This window comes from Oratosquilla oratoria, chromosome 11, assembly GCF_046742065.1.
Source record: "Oratosquilla oratoria isolate Oo_2021 chromosome 11, ASM4674206v1, whole genome shotgun sequence".
Classification (NCBI taxonomy): Eukaryota; Metazoa; Arthropoda; class Malacostraca; order Stomatopoda; family Squillidae; genus Oratosquilla; species Oratosquilla oratoria.
In genome coordinates, this window is record NC_134787.1 from 58,423,656 (window position 1) to 58,443,655 (window position 20,000).

Sequence of the window (20,000 nt, forward strand, 5' to 3'; positions counted from 1 at the left end):
ATTTGAGTTCTTTTCAAGCAGATAGAGTTTTGTTTTTTATCCAAGTATTTTGCTGACATTTAAGTCCATTGTTCACGAGAATTATTACACATAACTTTATATATATATATATATATATATATATATATATATATATATATATATATATATATATATATGTATGTATGTGTATATATATATGTATGTATATATATATATATATATATTGTATATATATATATATATATATATATATTGTATATATATATATATATATATATATATATATATATATATATATATATATATATATATATATATATAAAACTAATGTTCATATTCATTTCTCCAGGAGCCTGCTATTGCGATCTAAAATATCATCTTTCTCACCAGACGCTAGATAATTAGAAGTATCAGTGCTCTTCACCCTGATGCTTACATCATAGCTGTTCTTTTAATCCTGACGTTGAATTGTTTCCTTCCTTTCTTCACACAATCCATTCACCCCGGCTGGATCTTGCAGTCCGGGTTCCTTCCTGTAGGGATTGCTGGAAAGGGACGTTCCTTGTAACAACTGTGGTCCCTTTAACCAGATGATAAGGAGACTGGAATAATGGAAGACTCCCGAAACTCGATTCCAGGAGCTGATGAGGTCGGGAAGTGTGCTGTTCTAGTAGGCTGCCGTTCTAGATACTTCCATGTATACCTAGTCTCCTCAATCTTCCTCACATGACCAAAGCATCTCGACTTGTTTCTTTGTATGATTCCTACAATCAGTTTCAGTTTTTGTTGTTTTATAATTCTTCTATTTTCAAATTATTCTTCTCTGGCGATTCCCGAAATTATTCTTGATAACCAAACCCCCGTTACTCGAATCTTTGATTCTGTCTTCCTTGGCACACTCCAAATCTCAGACCCGTACATTGAAACTGGTCTTCATGTGGTCATGTACATTACCGTTGTACAACTCGAGGCACATGTTCATCTTTCGAGCAGAGCGTTCACATTTTCATTTAACTTTTCAGTTGTCTCATAAAGACCATAGAACATAGAAGACTTCCTGGAAGAGGCTTACGCCTGTGACTCCAGATCCACGTTTACACTCTTCTGTGTAAACAATCAATCTATTCGTTCTTAAGAGAACTGCGACGCCCAGGGAAGAGATTTTGTAGTGTTGTCTGAAATGGACGAATGTTGATTAATTGAAGAGAATGTGTTTAATCTCCTATGTAGGATAATTGCATCATAGAGGGTATATGGAGCTATTGTGACAAGGCTATTTGACGTTTTCATTGTTTCAGTGCTGGATGGTGATCTGAGTGTAGATGGATCAGTTATTCTTATGTCTTATGAGTCTTGCATAAACAAAACTCTTAAATAATTGTACAAAAGAGTAATGGAAAGAAAATATCAATGAAGAGAAAATAAGAAAAATGGCAGCATTGATTGAGACTGACGTCAGATTTAGATTTGATATTAGAAATAATTTGAAAAAACGATGAGAGTGGAGTGAAAATACATTATATGACACTCATAGATTTAGAAAAAAAATCGATAACGCAGAAGAAAATCGTAGGAAGATTCAGAAGATTAGTACTAAAGTTTGCTACTTGAATTAAATCCTGCAAAATATGCATGAAAACAGCAAAAACAAAGTAGATAAATAGACATTTAAGCCTTGTTCCCACTAGCGGTTTGAACCGCGGCGGTTCCATTATAGTGTAAGACAATGGAGGCGTTCACACACAACCGCTCAGATTTTCCTTGACTATGCGTTTCCGCGCGGTTCAAACCGCTAGTGTGAACAGAGCTTTAAGGTATGGGATTTGAGATAAAGACAGGAGTGGGGCAAGTAGGAACTCTGTCTCTATTATTGCATAAAATAATCATAGACAATTGCAGGAGAGAAATTTGTACTAATGAGTTTGGTTGATTGATTTGATTTTACGTCATCAACTCCCTTGTTCAGGGAATAGAGCGAAATAATGATGACATATGCGAATAACATGGCTTTGAAAAATTAAAATAAAATTGACACAGATGTGCCAGCCACAAGAAGCCTCGCCCGGTATTGGTTGTTCTATTGCAGCTTAATACTGGATTGTTGTACCAAGACAAACATTCAGTGACGCCATATGTAAGATGATAATAATGAACATCTATCTTTAACAATCGTTTCTGAATTACAACTTTAACATTTAAGACTTGATTTGACCTTTTAAGTCCACTCGATTTTAAAGGTCTTTATGTCAAGCGAAACACAACTTCCTGTGTGTTGAGAATGGCAAATATTTGTTACCATGAGGTTGACCTTTCTCTGTCGAAGGCCTTTATGCCAGACAGAATTCCATATGCGACTTCCTGTGTGCCGATGATGAAAATATCTCTGGCGGTAACAATTGTTGAGTTTTAGTGGGAAATATGTTATCTGACCGATGACCTTCACCACTAAAACATTTGACCTCGCCGAACCGATCTTCAAAGCCTCACATTTCATACCGGTATATTCAGAATTATAACTTAGAAATATGAAAAAATATATACCTTTGGTCTTGGTTTAAAATAGACTAAATAATTCTGGAAGAACAAATGCATTAAGAGAAATTAGTCACATTTTTTTGTCGTCTTGACCTTGACCCAATTGCAAGGACCACACTCTGAAAGTTTAATGTGAATTGATTCAACAGTTTTGTCCCTGCTGTTGCCAACAAAACCTGATCAGAAAAATCGCTCCTCAATCCTGACCCCGTCAGGAGAAATTAAGTAATTAAGGATACTATCAGACAGATGGCAAGAACGAACTAACAGGAAAAGATTGGAAACAAATGTGAAGAAAGCTGAATTTATATACGCAATTTCCCCCAAAAGGAGTTTGGTAAGAAGGGAGAACTGGCGAAGAATATATCACAGGGATTTATTGAAATTTGGTAAGAGATTTATGTACAACTTGAGTGCTTTCCTCCATAGATTGTGCTCTTCATCATGGAACGGTATTTACGTTCTCTCGAGCTCATCCTGTTTTTTGTGAAGTCAGACAGCAATAATTACAACATGCGGGTTCAACGCTCATCGTTCAGCAAATGCATTGTGCTGCAGTATTACTCACCACACACACATTTCACTCTGCATTTTATACAGATCATGTCGCCGCTATCGTACCACTTGATGTGGTGTCTGCATGTAGCTACCATCATACCATCATCATTGTAATCAACACTATCATTGTAATCATCATCATCATCATCATCATCATCATCATCATCATCACCATCACCACCACCATCATAATAATCATCAGTATCATTGCCATCACTATCATTGTAATCATCATCATCATCATTGTTATAATCGTTATTGTCATTATCATTGTCATCACCACAGCTACCATGGTTCCTCTTTTTTATGTATGTGTGTGTGTGTATATATATATATATATATATATATATATATATACATATATATATATATATATATATACATATATATATATATATATAATATATGTATATGTATATAATATACATATACACACATTATGTTCCGATTCCCCTACGTTATCACTAACACCTTTCCACTTCACAGACGATGGCAGCCACGAAACGGAACGCAGGACTTACGTCGGCTGTTCCGCGCGCCTCGCTCAACGACGAAGAGCTCGTAAGTAGTCATCAGCTTTTGGCACCGCCCCTGTCGTCGACCCTCCAGCTCTCCGATTCTTCCTGGGCCATCCACAGATGTCATTCCTTCTTAACATACCTTCTCACTCGGTCGCACATGTTGCGAGTGTTTCCAGAGCCTTACCTCTTTCTCCTCCTTCTCTTCTCGCTAACCCTCCTCCCGTTCCTTCCGAGTCCTTCCACTTTCTGTTTTAGTTCTCTATGATATATCTACTCCTAAGTCTGACAGATCTTCGCCAGATGACACTTTGCTGCTTCTGGCTTTACCCCGCCCCTGTTGTGAATTGCTTTTTGGTTTTCTTTCGTTGTCATCATTCTTTTTCTTTCTTTCAAAAATCCTTCAGACTTGTGTTCTTTTTAGGTTTCCTGTTCATGTTCTCCCACTGTCCACATACTATAAATCCTGTTCGTTTTCGTCACACCCATTCAACCTCCCCACATCCTGGACCTCATTCCCAACACCCTCCCGTCCTCCTTGATTCATTCTTTCAGGCTCCCGACTGTGTGATATTGCCCTTAACTAACATTTGATTGCTTTCCAGCATTAGTCTTAGGCACGTGCAGGATGGCACACATGTACAGCTTCTAATATTAGGTTCTTTTAACACATAATTATCATTAGTGCTAGTATAGATCATATATGAAATGTATCAGCTCTTAAGACTACTTTTAAAATACATTCTAATGCAAACGTTAACACTAGCCCAGGTATTGGTCCTTCTGGCATTACAACTGCTTAATGAGTTAACGTTGTTGTTGTTGCTTGCTTTATTGCAAGTCACAGGCTCAAGTACACAAGGGCCTATTTAGCAGCGTTAGATAAAATGGAACGTCAGGGATTTTGTTTGCGCACCTCCACATTTTTCCACTGGAACCCTGAATTAACATCGGAAGTGGCTGGAAAGTTGGTGCTTCAGTGCCTTTGTAACGTTTATCTTGGCTATTTTCAGTTCGCAGAACTCAATGTGGAGGGTTATAACCATTTCAGTAAGCCAGCTTTGTGGCCATCGCAGTCTCGGCTGCTGAGTAACTGAGCACTCCCGAAACTTTCGTTGAGGGATTTGTGTGTAGCTGAGCACTTGGCTCTTGTGGCCTTGAGTCCTGTGGTAATGCTGGATGCACACAAGAACGCTGGATATCAGTGTCCACTGAAAGACATTAAATCTATTTGTAGAATAATTTAATGTAACGGTCCGTAAAACTTAGTTTTAGGTTACTAGATTTCCTGTGCAGATCACTAAAACACTGAGGCGTGTATTCTGTCAAGATAGATTTGTTTTGTTCACAAAGCTCTATAGAAAGGCTATCTTTCCCTTTTCACTCAAAGTCTTTTAGATGTGTTAATATTTTACACCTAAATAAATAACTATCTTGTACATGGGTAAATTGTAAATTAATTTATGTTAGTTGATGTGAAGTGGTCTTAGTCGTGAGTAGCATAACCCTTAGCTCTTGCAGAGAACTTCGTACATATAAAAGAAAAAAAAAATGAAGAAGGTTCTGGTAAATCCTCTGAGAGTTTCGAAATGCTTCAAAATTCCTGGAGGATTAGTACCAATACATCCCTGAGTAGCTGTGGGAGGGGCACGGTTCTTTGTGCTGGTCTTATACACCCATGGCAATATATGATGCCCTGGAGGTCCATTAGACAACCTTGTATTCCGGCCTCGTCCAAGGAAGAGGCCAGAGCCTTGTTCTTAAAGTATCCAAGTATTTCATTTTTTTGTGTAACTTCACTATCTAACTTCTCCATCTGAGACTTGTCTCTGCTTCCACAGCTTCTCTTTCAGTCTCCCCCCTCCCCCCCCCAATGCCCGTATGGGTCCACCTTCACTCACGCCTCTGCTTTATATGGTTGGACCAAAACTTCTCAACTTAACCTGTCCCTTTCTCTGCTGAAACTCTAACCCCGATCTCGAAGTTTCGAGCCCAGCTGGAGCAGAAACTTCGGCTCTTTCGCATTCGTGCAAGTGTACTGCAGAGTAACGGCCCCGATGTGAGGTGTTTCTTCACAGGACGAGCTGACCCAGAATGCATTTGCGTATCGTGTCACAGAGAGATCCGGTTTGGATACCTCCTTGCCTTAGTTTAGACATAATTTCAGTGCCTTCCTTCGCAGTCCTGTGAAGCAACACTGGACCATACTTTGGACAAGTAGTGTATAGGTAGTGCACCGATCTCAAGCCTTTCCTCCAGAGTCCTCCTCCGCCCCATCGCCGGGCCTGGAAGGCGAAGCGATGGTCAAAGCGAGGAGGAGCCTGGAGAGAGACACGAGTGAACAGAGATTAGAAGAGCCAGATCAAGGACGGCAAACGTGCCTGGCCTGGACATCCGCCCCGCCTTAACCCTAACCCCGTCTTATTTCCTATGTCATCGGCCTTTAGCCAGATTAGAGATTAACAGACCCATACTGATTCACCTGCATACGCAAGACGGCTGTGCACTTCACATGAAGAGCTGACTCAGCGTGGTCAGGTGGCGAATATGGGTTTGTTTCCATGCCGGATGCAATGCACCCGGGCTGGTAACTGACTTGTCTCAATCCCGCGTCCCTTGAGGTCTAAATGATGACTTTGCGAAGAATTCAGAACTCGGTGGTGGTGTCCATGCCAGGCTAACTTAGCCTATGCCCCCGTGGTTTTCTAACACGTCCTCTTTTTTCTTCCTCTCTCCTCTCTCCTCTTCCTCTCCTCCTCCTCCTATCGTGGCACGGAGTGTAGGTCCCCGTAAGTACTTCATGTTTTTCTCTGCAACTCACCTTTCCCCCATAAGCTGACCCGACGCGCACCGACGCTTTACATAAGACTTGCTGGCCCTCCTCTGACCAAACAAACTCTCCTACCGCTCACTCCTAACACCCCCCCGTGACATCCCGCCCAGACTTAACCGTTTTCTTTTCATGTCTTGCCACGCGATGTAGTGCTCTATGCCATGACATTGATAGACAAACAAATACCTATCCCGATTTAATGTGCCCGTTACATGCTATATTCCATATACATGCTATCCCCCCACGGCATTACAAAGGTTATGCCTTTTAACGCAATAATCCATAACCTGCTTTCTCGTGGTTTTACCTTCCCCCACCACATTGTCTTCTTTTTGACGGACTAGCTTGTAACGAAATAGTATCCGACGTATTACCAAGAGGTTGTTCCATGGCGTGTTTCATCCTAGGCGTATTGGCTTCATTTCAATTGTACCAAAATGCCCATGATGATATCCCCAAGGAACTTAAAAAAAAAAGGAGGAAAAAAACGTGTCTTTCTTGCGACACGTGCCTTTTGTTTTATGCATATGTATACAACTACACGCACATATGTAGCCAGCTCCCTCTGACATTAAGACGTGTTTGTGCATACGCAGCATCCTCTTTCCTTGACATATATTAGCGGACTGTCCTCCCCTCCCTCCCTCCCTATTTCTTTGCCCATCCAACGACGCCTTGCCTTGCTGAACTACGCCTTGCTGCACTACCGGACGCCTGTGTTCGTCACGCGCACATAAAACTTTTTTTCTCTAATTTTCTCTTGACACACTTTTTTTTGTCAAATCTTGAATATATAGTTCCTACTTACCACATACTGTATTTGTATAAGTGCCTTGGGTATATATATATATATATATATATATATATATATATATATATATATATATATATATATATATATATATATATATAGTGGTGTGAGTATATAACCCGTTGTTGCCCTTGTCTCCATCACACGTGAATGCAAACTCGTCACTATCAGTGCACTCATCATATTTTCTTATGTAGTTTACTTAGGATCGTGATACCAGTCGACATACCTTCCTTTGCTGACTTCTGTGTTTTTATATTTTCCTTTACCTCGTGTTCATTTCCTTTCCCCCTTTGTTTGCGAGCGACGTCGATTATTCAGGATTTTTTTTTAGAGTGTTTGTATGTGACTTTTTTTCCCCTGACGTCACTGTTCAAATGAAGATACAAATGCGCAGTGCACGTTGTTGCACTGTAGTTGTCGCACACTCATAAGGAACTTCTCTGATCATAACTGTACCCATCAATTTTTCATCTATACCACTCCAGCAGTCTAGATATGTATATATATATATATATATATATATATATATATATATACATATGAATATATATATATATATATATATATATATACATATAATATATATATATATATATATATATATATATAACAAGCTGTGTTGATCTCTCATTTTACTAGTGTATGGATAAGTTTATCAGAGGATGTGTATATATGTAAATGTGTATATGAAATATTTGCATGTATATACATATATGTATTGGTGTACATATGTATGTGTGTTTGTGTATGTAAGTCACTATATATTTTCAGCCCTCAGTAAACCAAAACCTGTTGCTCTTAGTAACTTTGGGCCGTCCGCCCACATTTTCATTTAATCATCTACTCCTTCTTTAAGATCTCTGTGAACAAAAGGAACATAGATGAATATAGCACCGATCGACTTTGTACATCAGCCATTATCATTTTCCACTTGAAATACTCTCTTGAATTCTTTCTCTCTCTTCTCCTTCTTCTTCTTCTTCTTCTTCTTCAACAGCACCTGTTGTCCAGCGAAGCTGTCTCACCTGTTTCGTCTTTAGCATTCAACTTCCAAATAATCTCTCGCACAGTACTTGATCAGATTCTTTTATGAGTATATAGAAGAGCCACCCAGCTGTCTTGCCTTTTGATATCTGCGAGTCTGTCCTAAAACCTGAGGTTTAAAATGCCTCGATTTTTCCTGGCATCCAAGTAATTCATGGATTTGAATACGCGGTTTGCATATTACAGTGTATTTGTAAAACCTGTAACTGAGTATATTCTCCATTTTTTTTTTTATACGTGGTGGACGTATTTATTATGTTTGAGCGTGTTCTCCATGTTTCTTTTGTTATACATGGACGTATTTATTATTTTCCTCTTGAACGGAATTTTGTCTTCCTGAGTACTCAGGATTCATATATTATTGCAATAAAGATGGCTTAGTTCCTTCATTCATCTCTTTGGCATCCATCTTGATAACATGTTTAACCCAATTAAACTATTTTTCATTTAGTTAATTTACTTGATTTTATTATTTTTATCTCAATTCCAACTTCGTATATGTTCATGTTTCTCAGTCTTTCTAGTTTTGCATTCGGCTCTTCCGTCTATTTTCTCCAATCTAATGGTTGGAGTGTGATTAAAAGCGTGGAGGTCTCGCATCCGTCTATCCACGGGTTCGAGTCCCGTGTTTCTCTTCTATTCGTGGCTGTGACTGTTACTTGTCCCGACTGTACTGTGCAATACGGAACATCAGAGGTGCAGGAGACCAGTGTTCTGTTTCAAGGCTAGAACCTAGTCAGTTTGGTTGAGCTGACTGCACTGGTACCAGACCACAACCCAACCAAAGCTCCACATGAAATTCTCACTTTGTTTGTACAGCCTTACTTAAACCAAATGAAGATGCAGTAGTGAGGAACAAAAGGCTGCATCGTTCCCCAGAGGATGACCCGTCGGTCCTGCATTGGACCATGACAGATGAACTCAAATGAAAAAAAAAAATTCTCGGTCTTTTTATATTTTACTTCTACCTTGATTCGTTCTATATATATTCTTTTTTTTTTCAATTTTCAGTCTATATTTTCCGCCCTCCCTCAAGGATCTTAGTACCCTTCTCTGGAAAGTCTTGTCATGTAAATGTGCATATTCATATATATGTTTACATATGAATATATATATATATATATAATATATATATATATATATATATATATATATATATATATATATATAGTGTGTGTGTGTGTGTGTGTGTGTGTGTGTGTGTGTGTGTGTGTGTATATATATATATATATGAGTAACACTTAACTAAATCTAGAAGATACATCAATATTCATGAATTTTTAGTAATATACTATAATGATAATAGTAATAATAGTAATAATAATGATAATAATAATAATAATAATTATAATAGTGAAAAATGTATGTATATATATCTATATATATATATATATATATAATGTAGGTATTATATGTATACTTTTGCTATTGTTATTATCATTATTGATATCATTATTATTATTATTACTGTTAATATTATTATTATCATTATCATTATTATTTTTATTACTATCATTATTATTATTATTATTATTATTATTATTATCATTATTATTATTATCAATATTACTATCAAAATAATCTTTAGTAATATTATAATTGCTGATGTATGTTCGAAATTTAGTTTACTGCCTCCAGTCTCTTGTGAAGATCTTTGTTCACCACTCGGAAACCTATTCCTTTCATAGTCAACACTTCCTTTCCTCAGTGTGGCTTCTTGTATAGTGGAAAACATAATGTTCAATCACTCGCAGGGCAAAACCATTGTCTTCTAGTTTGTTTTGTACTAAAAAGGGCATTTCGTTTTCTGTTCTTCTGAATAATAGGTATTGTGGGTCTTTGTCTATTTAGATGAGGATAATTAGAAAACGAGCCATTAGGATGTGGAGCTCTCTGTCCCAGTTGCAGTGTGTGTGTGTGTGTGTGTGTGTGTGTGTGTGTGTGTGTGTGTGTGTGTGTGTGTGTGTGTGTGTTTGTAGGATTGTGAGTCTCTGTATATACGCTCGTGGGATCCCGTCCCTGTGCTTTCATAAGCCAAATTTGGTGTTAGATTTGCCTATCTTGTGTGGCTATTATTTCTTCTTTGGTCCACGAATCATGGCGTTTGTGTAAAGAACTGATTCTTAATATCCTTCAGACAATTTTCTTCTTATATCCCACACTTTTTTTTTAACACTATTATCATGTCATTTCATTTGGTATTGACAGTTCCAGGTTGTTTAGTCTTTCTTTGTGTGTTCTCTTAACTTGGCTGGGATTCATTTTGGCTTCTGTTCTTTGAACTTTCTGTATGTTTTGATATAGTTTTATGTGGGGACATTACTACTACACTCTACCTCAATCTGGAGCGAACCAAGTTTCCGACGATATTTTTTTGAATTCTGTTTTACTGTATTATATTTTCATTATCATCTCTGTACCCATATAGTTGAATCTCAGGTGTATGTTCATCTAAAAATAAAGTCTTTCTTCTAATGTTTTTTCAATTGTTTTTCAGCGACAGATGAATCATTTCCTTTGCCAATACTTCCACATAACTTTCGTCTTTCACTTTTGAAATTGATTCATTAACATTGTACAGTTAAGCGATAGCATTTTCTTACTTCTGCCAATTTTCAGTATTTTGTATTTTTGCAGTGAAATTAATTTTCCACTTTTGTATTCATTCATGTATCTTTCTAGATCTTTTTATAATTGCTTAAAATCTTCATTTCTTGCCATATCATCAAGATCATCACTGTTGCCACGCTGAGTCCTGTGTGTGTGTGTGAGAGAGAGAGAGAGAAAGAGAGAGAGAGAGAGAGAGAGGGAAAGGAAGAGATTTAGCACGGTTTTGGATCACCTACTGAATCTGTGATCTACAGCTGTTATCCTCTCTGATAAGAGCTTCATTGCTTACACGGCCCGATGTACTGATAATGATGTAGGCTTATACATACTGCATACACCCCCCATCCCCTTTCTCAAGGGTGACAGTTACGGCTTGCAGTACTGTGATGCTTTCCAAGCCTTGAATAGAAATGGATCTTGGTTCTACTGAGAACACTAACCACTACACCAGAAGGCCGTGTGTGTGTGTGTGTGTGTGTGTGTGTGTGTGTGTGTGTGTGTGTGTGTGTGTGTGTGTGTGTGTTGTGTACATGGACTAATGTGACTGAGTCATTTTGTATCAACATGTTCTCGTATCTTATCGATATGTCTTTCCTGTGAAATAGTATGGAGCTCTAGGCTCCTGTCCATCTTCACATCCTAACTCATTTAGTAGATTCGATTTTAGTTCTCTCCACAAACACACCAATATTTTCTCATAATTAACCCATATTTGACATATATCATCCCATAATCCTTTTCACTACGAGACATAAGGTCTTTACTTTCTAGACTGCTGGAGAATTCATATCTGATTAAACTTTGATAGCTGAACTTGGTGCGAAGAACACCATGTTCTGGCCTATCGTTTCCATCTATGATATATCTCGCAGCAGCAGTTTGATATTGGCTCGGTTGACATTATCAGACGACTAAAAGATTTGTCGAGTTTCGGGTCCTGCCATTTTGTGTTCTTTTCTGACTGGAAAGAAATCTCGTTTCATGGAGATCAGAGCGTGCAAGACCTTATCAATTAGGATCACCAAATATTTTTCCAAAGCTTTGTGATCCGGGTCTTCAAATTTAATGCCTCTCAAAGAAGAACTCAACGGTTCGGTCCGACATCTTTCTGGTCACTTTTTAGTCGTTTAATTTGTTATTCGAACGATCATCAAGTTGCTTCTGCGCGTTAGGTCAATTCTTCATCATTAATTGACACTGTTTGTCATGATTTGAGTGCGCACGTTCCATCTTCCATTACACTCGGTAGAATACAGGTGATCAGCTTACAGAAACGGTGTAGGTCCCTGCTAGTTTAGGCTGAAGTAGTTCCCACAAATTCTAGTAAACCATGCTGAGTCGCGCTTGGACTTCTAGTCACAATATGCTTTTAACTAGCTTTTTCATTTAGTTTTAGACTAGCGAGTTCTGCCACATAGAAAGTAGTCTGAATTGCATTTGAACACTGCTTTCAACATTGTATCGCTGGTCGAAAGTAAATGAAATTAGTGTCACGTTTGAAATCATGTCTAGTGTGCAATAGCAATCAATAAGATCTAGTTGCATTTGAATTAGTCTTCATCTCGATGCATACGTTGTAATGAAACGAATTATTTGTATCATCACGGTGCGCGATTTTTTTTTTTTTTTTTTTTTTTTTTTTTTTTTTACGCCAAAGCAAAGTACGCAAATTAGACGCCCAGATTGCTGGTAGGACCCGTTAATAACGTCAAAGCAGAAGCTCATTAAACATTAGATCTTGTCATAAGAATAAGCCGTAAGCAAGCCTGAAAGACCAAGGAATCGTAGTTCTCCTTTTGAAAACTAGTCTTTCTTCTTCTTGAAAAAAATAAATGAATAGATAGAAATAAAGTCCGGAACTAAACTTGTTCTCAGCTCTTGTGATGAAAAGATATTGATAATAATCTAGCTAAAGATGTAATTTTCCATTATAACGAACTTACTACATCCAACAGACAAAAAAAAAAAAAAAAAAAAAAGTGTTATCAGCTTGAAACCAAATTTACGAATATAAGATGATGGGAGAAAGTTAACTTATTTTTACGTTGGAGATAAAACGAAGAAAAAATAAACAAAGAAAAAAATCGGTAATAAAGACAAGTAACCACATTTCGGCGTGTTTTCAAAGGATTACAAAGGAGGAGCATGACGACAGGAGACCTTTTGGTCCATAAATAGGTCGAATGCAAAAAAAAATATATTATAATGATGAATAAATAAATGAATAGGTAAAGTTAAATAATAAACAGGTAAATAGTAAGTAATAATAAATTGACAAATGATAATAAGTGATAATCAAGAAAATAATAATAAACAAACAGACAAATAATAACAAACAAACAAATAATATAAGATAAATGGCAGGCATTACAGCATCCAACTGGTGCACGAAATGATTTATTAGACGGGAATATGAGAGGTTTCTCTCCCCGTCGATCCACCCAGCAAACTCTTCTTCGTGAGCGGCAAGGCAGAATTTTGGAAGATCAAGTAAACAAAGACTATGTGGAGAATGAATTAAGCGACGAAGTGCGTCAGCGATGGATATCCCCAATAGGGCTGAAAGGCGCTGAGGGACGCCGATAAATGGTGCCAAAGAAAACGGACAGCTAAGGAAATAAGTTGATCAGTATCTCACTCTCAGTGGTCTTGGTATGTGGGAAAAGGACGGAAGAAGTTTCCGCAGGATTTCGTCAAAAAAATAAAATAAATAGAATAAATGAATAAACAAATTACTTGGATTACCATGACTAATACTGGAGGACGACTTTCATGTGAATTATTTTATGCCAAGATGCTTTACCAAAACTCCGAAGAACTTGTTTTTCCAACTCTACGCCCAATAATGCAAATGACGAAAAACCTTTTAGCTTGCTGATGAATGGAAATCAGGGTGTCTTGTGCAGGTCAAAGGGATGTGTGTAGGATGAGAAATGGACTGGAGGTGGAAGCAGGAAGCTTGTAAGAAAGAAGACTGACAGGAAGACGTGACGCTGCCATAGGAAAACCAAGATAGCGGGAGGCAGAAGAAAAGACGATGAATGCATCAACTTGGCGCTTTCCAGCCGGGAGTTGATAGACCCCCCCTGTAAGGACCGCAGAGTTTGACAACTGGGACCACAGGCTGGAAACTAGTGGGAGTTAGTGAGATGCCTGATGATTTTGTTCAGCGTTAAAACGGTCTGCAGGAGCCTAGAGAACAGCAATACATAAGATTGGTATACGCGAGATTCCAGATGGAGAATCCCTGAACCTTTTCCTTACCCTCCGTGCTTCCCATCACGGAGAAGGCTATTCGAGGTAAGCAGTCACTCATTGCTACCGATAAAGTACCACAAGGATGAATGAAATAGCCTAGCGGCAAGCAGAATAAAAGAAGAAGTGTTCTTCAGGACGGAAGGCTTAAGAGAACGTCGTGATTTCGAGTTCTACCGCTAGATGAGTCTTCCAACTCACTCTCATCCCTGACACTGCAGTCCGCTATTTCAAACCATCCTAGCGAAGTACCGGAGTGTCTTGTTGTGGCGTGGGCATACGTGAGATATATTTTCTTCAACATGTTAATTCAATTTGCATATCTCGTTGAAGGAACGGTGCTCAAGAAGCGAACAGAGCCACAATTATCTGTCTTGTTGAAAGTGGGGGTCTTGTTTCCACTTCTTTGAGGCCGCGTCCCTTGTTAAGAGAAATACCCCCTTCGTATGTCTGCTTGCTTTTGGCCTGCGTCCCTCACTGGTAATTGAAATCATTAGCAATGGCACAGTTAAGCCGGGGGAGCCCTCACTTCGTTACTTAAATTCCCATTTATCTCGTTAACTCAATTCTCATTTATGTCGTTAGCTTGACTCTCATTTATGTGTCTGACCTTCAGCTTGTCATTGTTAAGTAAGACCCGTGCATTTAATGACGATTTCCACCCGCATTACTTTGCCATGGTTCTTGTCTACGGAAGAACTGCGCAGATGATGGAATGGAAAAAAACGCTCTTTTTTCGTTAAAGAATGCTTGATGACTCAGACCCAATCTTCAGCGGTATTACACAAAGAATATCACAAACCTGACATCTATTTGCTATTACCAGATGCGTTGTCAAATGAGGTTAAGATAGAGAAGATTGTCAATAGATTTTTCTCGTGGATGTTCTGCGACCTGGGTGTCATTGAAGTATTTGACTCAGGCCTACACAGATAGGGTGATGACACTAAGTCAAGCCCAGCCACCACCAAATATATGCGTTGCGGCACAACACAGAATGGGTAAATGCATTAGCAGAGTCAGCTGAGGACGCGCCATTCATAATCGACGCCACACCAATACTTCTTCCATAATAGCATTAATGTAACACTCGGAGAACTCTCTATCTATTTATCTCTCTGTCTCTCTTCATCTCCCTCTTTCATCTCTCTTTCTTCACCTCTCTCATTCTTCGTCTCTGTCTTTCCTCAGTTCTCGCTTTCTTCATCTCTCCCTTTCTGTCTTCATCTCCCTCTTTCTTCGTCTCTCTCTTTCTTCACCTCTATCATTCTTCGTCTCTCTCATTTTTCGTCTCTATCTTTCCTCATCTCTTTCTTCATCTCCCCCTTTCTGTCTGCATCTCCTTTCTTCATCTCTCTCTTTCTTCACCTCTCTCATTCTTCGTCTCTATCTTTCCTCAGTTCTTCCTTTCTTCATCTCTCCCTTTCTGTCTTCATCTCCCTCTTTCTTCATCTCTCTCTTTCTTCACCACTCTCATTCTTCGTCTGTCTTTCCTCACTTCTCCCTTTCTTCATCTCTCCCTTTCTCTCTTCATCTCCCTCTTTCTTCATCTCTCTCTCTTCACCTTTCTCATTCTTCGTCTTTATCTTTCCTCATCATTCTCTTTCTTCATCTCTCCTTTTCTCTCTGTGCCTGCTGACGTAATCCACATGGCATCGCTGGGCAGAGCATGTTCTTCTCATGGCCCTGAACTCTGCGGCGGTCTTCTTTCTCAAAGAACGGGAAGCACTTCTCCGGAACATAAATCGGGGAGACGTAATCCAGACCAACGCGACTACTCTGCAATTCTCAGCGAATTAATTATTCCCGGCCTGCGTTAATTCTCGACCCATGTTTTGCAGCGACTCATTGTAAGTCGTCTGCAACACATTCGTGACAAAACTCGATTGTCCAGCGCACATGATTATCCTGTTTGATCTTATTAATCGTTTCTGCGAACTCGATTTGACGAAAAAGATTGAAGGAAAACTTTCAAGAGGATTTTGAACTTATTTTCAAGAGAGCGCGATAGCAACTCTAAGATGGCGTTTTCGAGGGAGAAGATGTCTGTCTCAAAAGTTGTGAGCATTATGCAGCTACAGTGATGAACCTATTATTAGATTATTTTTCTAAGTTCACAAGGACTTTTATATCTAGAAATGTTATTCACCAGTCGCCAATGCTTTAGTCAAAAGTAATAGGCAGTTATCATGAATCAATTTCTGTCCTTAAACGTAACAGGATCCACACATTTAATGAAAGTTCGTTTTTTTATTTTTATACTGTATATGATAATTTAGTTCGTCACGCGAAGTATTTGTTGTTATTGAAACTTAGTCACCTTTTGCATCGGGCGTTGTAGAGTTTATGAGTTACAGAACTCAAAACTGTCGTGTTCAAATAGCTTTCTGTTACTTTGTCACAAAGGGTATAGCGATGTTTGCAACGTGTTAATTTTATGTGGACTATAATACTTTATTATCTGCGTCTATCATGTAAAGCTTCATCAAAAGGGTCCTTGTGGATTGTTGTCAATTAGGAAGAGACAGCGTTCAATTTTTTTTTATTTTTTTTATGTGTGAATACTCAACTGTGTAGCAAAGATGCCATCTGCAGTGGAAAAGACAAAATGCTCACTTCTTTTTTCCTCATTCCATCATTACTCATCCGCAGCGGCGGGCCAAATCTTTGTGGAATTAAATACTTAGATTGGATTACATTTCATCATCTCGCCACATAGAAAAAACCGGAATGACATAGCATGTGATTAGTAGAAAATGAGAAGAAGCGTAGCATGCAACAATGTAGGTAGATTATTGTCAAGGCATCAAAAGTGCAGTCGTGTTACCCAGTGTGATTCTATCTGTTGACACCTGTTCTGGAAGTTTCTTAAAGGTTCTTCAGCCTTCTACGAAGAAAGACGTCACCCTTATGCTGCTACAAGGGTAACTGATTCACCTTTGATGCCTTGAGCCTATGTCTGCTTCGGGCACCGTGCAAAAACGATGTGACGTCATCCGAGCTTCATCCAACCCACCGTTCCAATATTATATCGGCTTTTCTCTTTATTTTTCGGTAACATTTGTTTCAACTAATTGGCTATCTATGAACCATTAATTAGCAGCTTTTAAAATAAAAAATAAACGACTTCCTTAAGAAACAAGTTAAACTCCATTCGTTCTTTGATCTCTTCAACCCAAATTCCAACTTTGGAGAATCTAAAAGAATAAAGATAAACCTCCTTCCATCCAATTTAGTGTGCTAATGCCTCTACCCGTTTTCTTTCTGGGCCGAACAGAAAATGCACGTGTACAAGAAGACCCTGCAGGCCCTCATCTACCCTATCAGTTCGACCACACCACACAACTTCGTTCTCTGGACGGCGACATCGCCAACGTACTGTTACGAGTGCGAAGGTCTTCTGTGGGGCATCGCCAGACAAGGAGTCCGGTGCACGGAGTGTGGTGTCAAATGCCACGAGAAATGCAAAGACCTCCTCAACGCCGACTGCTTGCAGAGTGAGTATTACCCTTGCCCTTAGCCCCTTTCTACCACTTCTTCTACTTCTACTTCGATTTGGACGCTCTTCCCCGCGTCCACGGGCCTCATGGGTCCGTATTCTGAGGTGATCTCCCTCGTGACACAGGAGTTGTGTGCATGGCTTGGGTTTTGTTTTGGGTTAAGAAAAAAGGTTCTTCTTGAAGGGTTGTGGGTGCATGCACCTCAGAATCTGGTTTATCAGTGCACTGTAAGTGTTTAGAGGGGAATTGGTTGTGTGCATGTACATAAAGGATTGGTAAGAGATAAAAGCAAGAATGCATGCGTTCAAAATCTTCTACACTTAGCTTGAATTTTGACAACTGCATTTCTCAAATGAATTGGTGTTATATGTGCATTGTGAAAGAAATTCTTCAAAAGCATGTACCTAAAAGATTGTTTTTATTCTTATTCTATAAGATTTGTGTAACTACAAGATGCTGTAATGATTATCAATTGTTTCATTTTTTTTTTGTCTGTTTGATTATCATTTATTATTAGTTATATGTCAATTTATTATTATTTACTATTTACCTGTTTGTTTATTATTTAACTATACCTATGGATTTATTTATGTATTTTATTTGTTATTTACATTATTATAGTTTTTATTTATTCATTTATTATTATTATGATTTTTTTCGCATCCGACCTAGATATGGACCAAAAGATCTTCTGTCGGCATGCTCCGCCTTTGTAAAATCCTTTGATTTTGTTGAAAAAATGGTGTGTCAGCTTGATCTCAAAGGAATGCATAAAAGGATTCTTAATATAATTGAGTGAAGACGCGCTGAGGTGTGGATGTTCTGAGGTAACATACACTGATTTAGAGTGTCGAAGTGATGTCACTTGTTAGATTGAGTCTTCGACGTAAAGTCACATCAAGTTGAAATGTTGATTCGATTGAAATTCCGCGCGATGGACTCGTTACTTTCCTGTCTTTGCTAATTGAAAATTTTTTGACAACAGTGCATGGAATTAGGAACAGTCGCTCAAACTCTGCCATGACACTTGGAACACCGTTGTCCACTATAGAGAGTTTTGTTATGGACAACACTATGGGCAATGCTTCCTCGTTTCAAGAGATGACTGCTCTGAATTGGATACTGATAGGTCATGACCCTTTTCAGAATTTAATTGCTTGGCATCACCAGGAACAAAAATTGGCGAGGTATCGCGCGTTCTTGAAGAGTTACAGAACCTAGATGCTCGAAATGCCCTCTAAACAAGGACTTAATCAACTACAGATGTAGAGTGCAGATATTTGAATGTATACCCTCTCAGACTGTTCAAGGGGGAAAGGTTGATAAATACAAAGGATTTCAGGAATCTGCAGCACTCTTTTACAGCTGATCAGTTTTTTTTTTGTTTTTTTTTCACAGGCAGGAGTAGGATGAGCATGATTTATGCACAAAGGTTAATAGCATGACCCTACCTACCAGAGATCAGAAGGAGCCTAGAGCTGCACAGAGATTTATATTTAGGAGCACATAGCTGGAGGCTGTAGAGAAATGAATTATCTGTAGGGAACCGTCTTAATCCAATAATGTTCGATGACTACTTTATAAGTTTCATTCTAGTATCACTTGTATTCTAGAACGACCAAGGATGGCATATATATTATTCCATTGAACCCTAGGCCTCTCCTTAACTGAATAAAATTAAATGTCATTTGAAAGAACAAGATTATAAACGTTATCGATGGGCAGTCTAACTCCCTCAGCACGATTGCGCCAAATAATTTTATTCGTATGAGAGAAAACTGACTCGTTTGTCATGGCTCTCCCTCACAACTGAATAACATTCCCTGATATTAGCTAGAACAAAATTGATAAAGAAAAAAACCCTTGGCGAATTAACGAACCGAATTAATTTAGGCAAAATCAAAGTCGAAGCCTCGCCTCGGGTTAGAGAAATGCCAAAGAAAATATGTCTCAGGGTGTAATTTAGAAAATAAAGTCCGATATCAGCCTTTCAAGAGAACAATATTTATAAATTGATTGGGAAGAATTCTCAGCGGCACACTGGGCAAGCGTGCTACTTGTTTTTGTTTCTTTGAGTAGAAGCGACTTTCGAAAGAACATCTCAACAATGTGTCCAACATTCGTAAAAGTTCAACTTGTCTTGGTTCGTCATTCAGCTTCTCACTGTATAATGCAAATGTAATTCGACATTTGCAAATTTGAAAAACAAGATATCGTAACCGAAGTCGTTTCTACACAAACGAGGTAGCAAAAGTAAGTAATGTACTAGCGGGAAATGTTTAGTGTGCCGCCACCAGTTTACTTCAAGCTGAAAAATCGTCATCGACGCGCATGACGTCACATGGTCGGAA

General features: G+C 38.6%; 1 protein-coding gene across 3 annotated transcripts in view; it reads left to right on the forward strand.

Moving 5' to 3' along the window:
* The window catches only part of unc-13, a 136,438-nt gene that overhangs the window by 60,302 nt on the left and 56,136 nt on the right, over window positions 1-20,000 (forward strand). For all 3 annotated transcript variants that reach the window (XM_076192939.1, XM_076192940.1, XM_076192941.1), the window contains exons 2-3: window positions 3,562-3,636; window positions 17,427-17,646. In XM_076192939.1, the coding sequence (XP_076049054.1) occupies window positions 3,562-3,636; window positions 17,427-17,646 (295 nt within the window). The remainder of the gene's footprint in view (window positions 1-3,561; window positions 3,637-17,426; window positions 17,647-20,000) is intronic.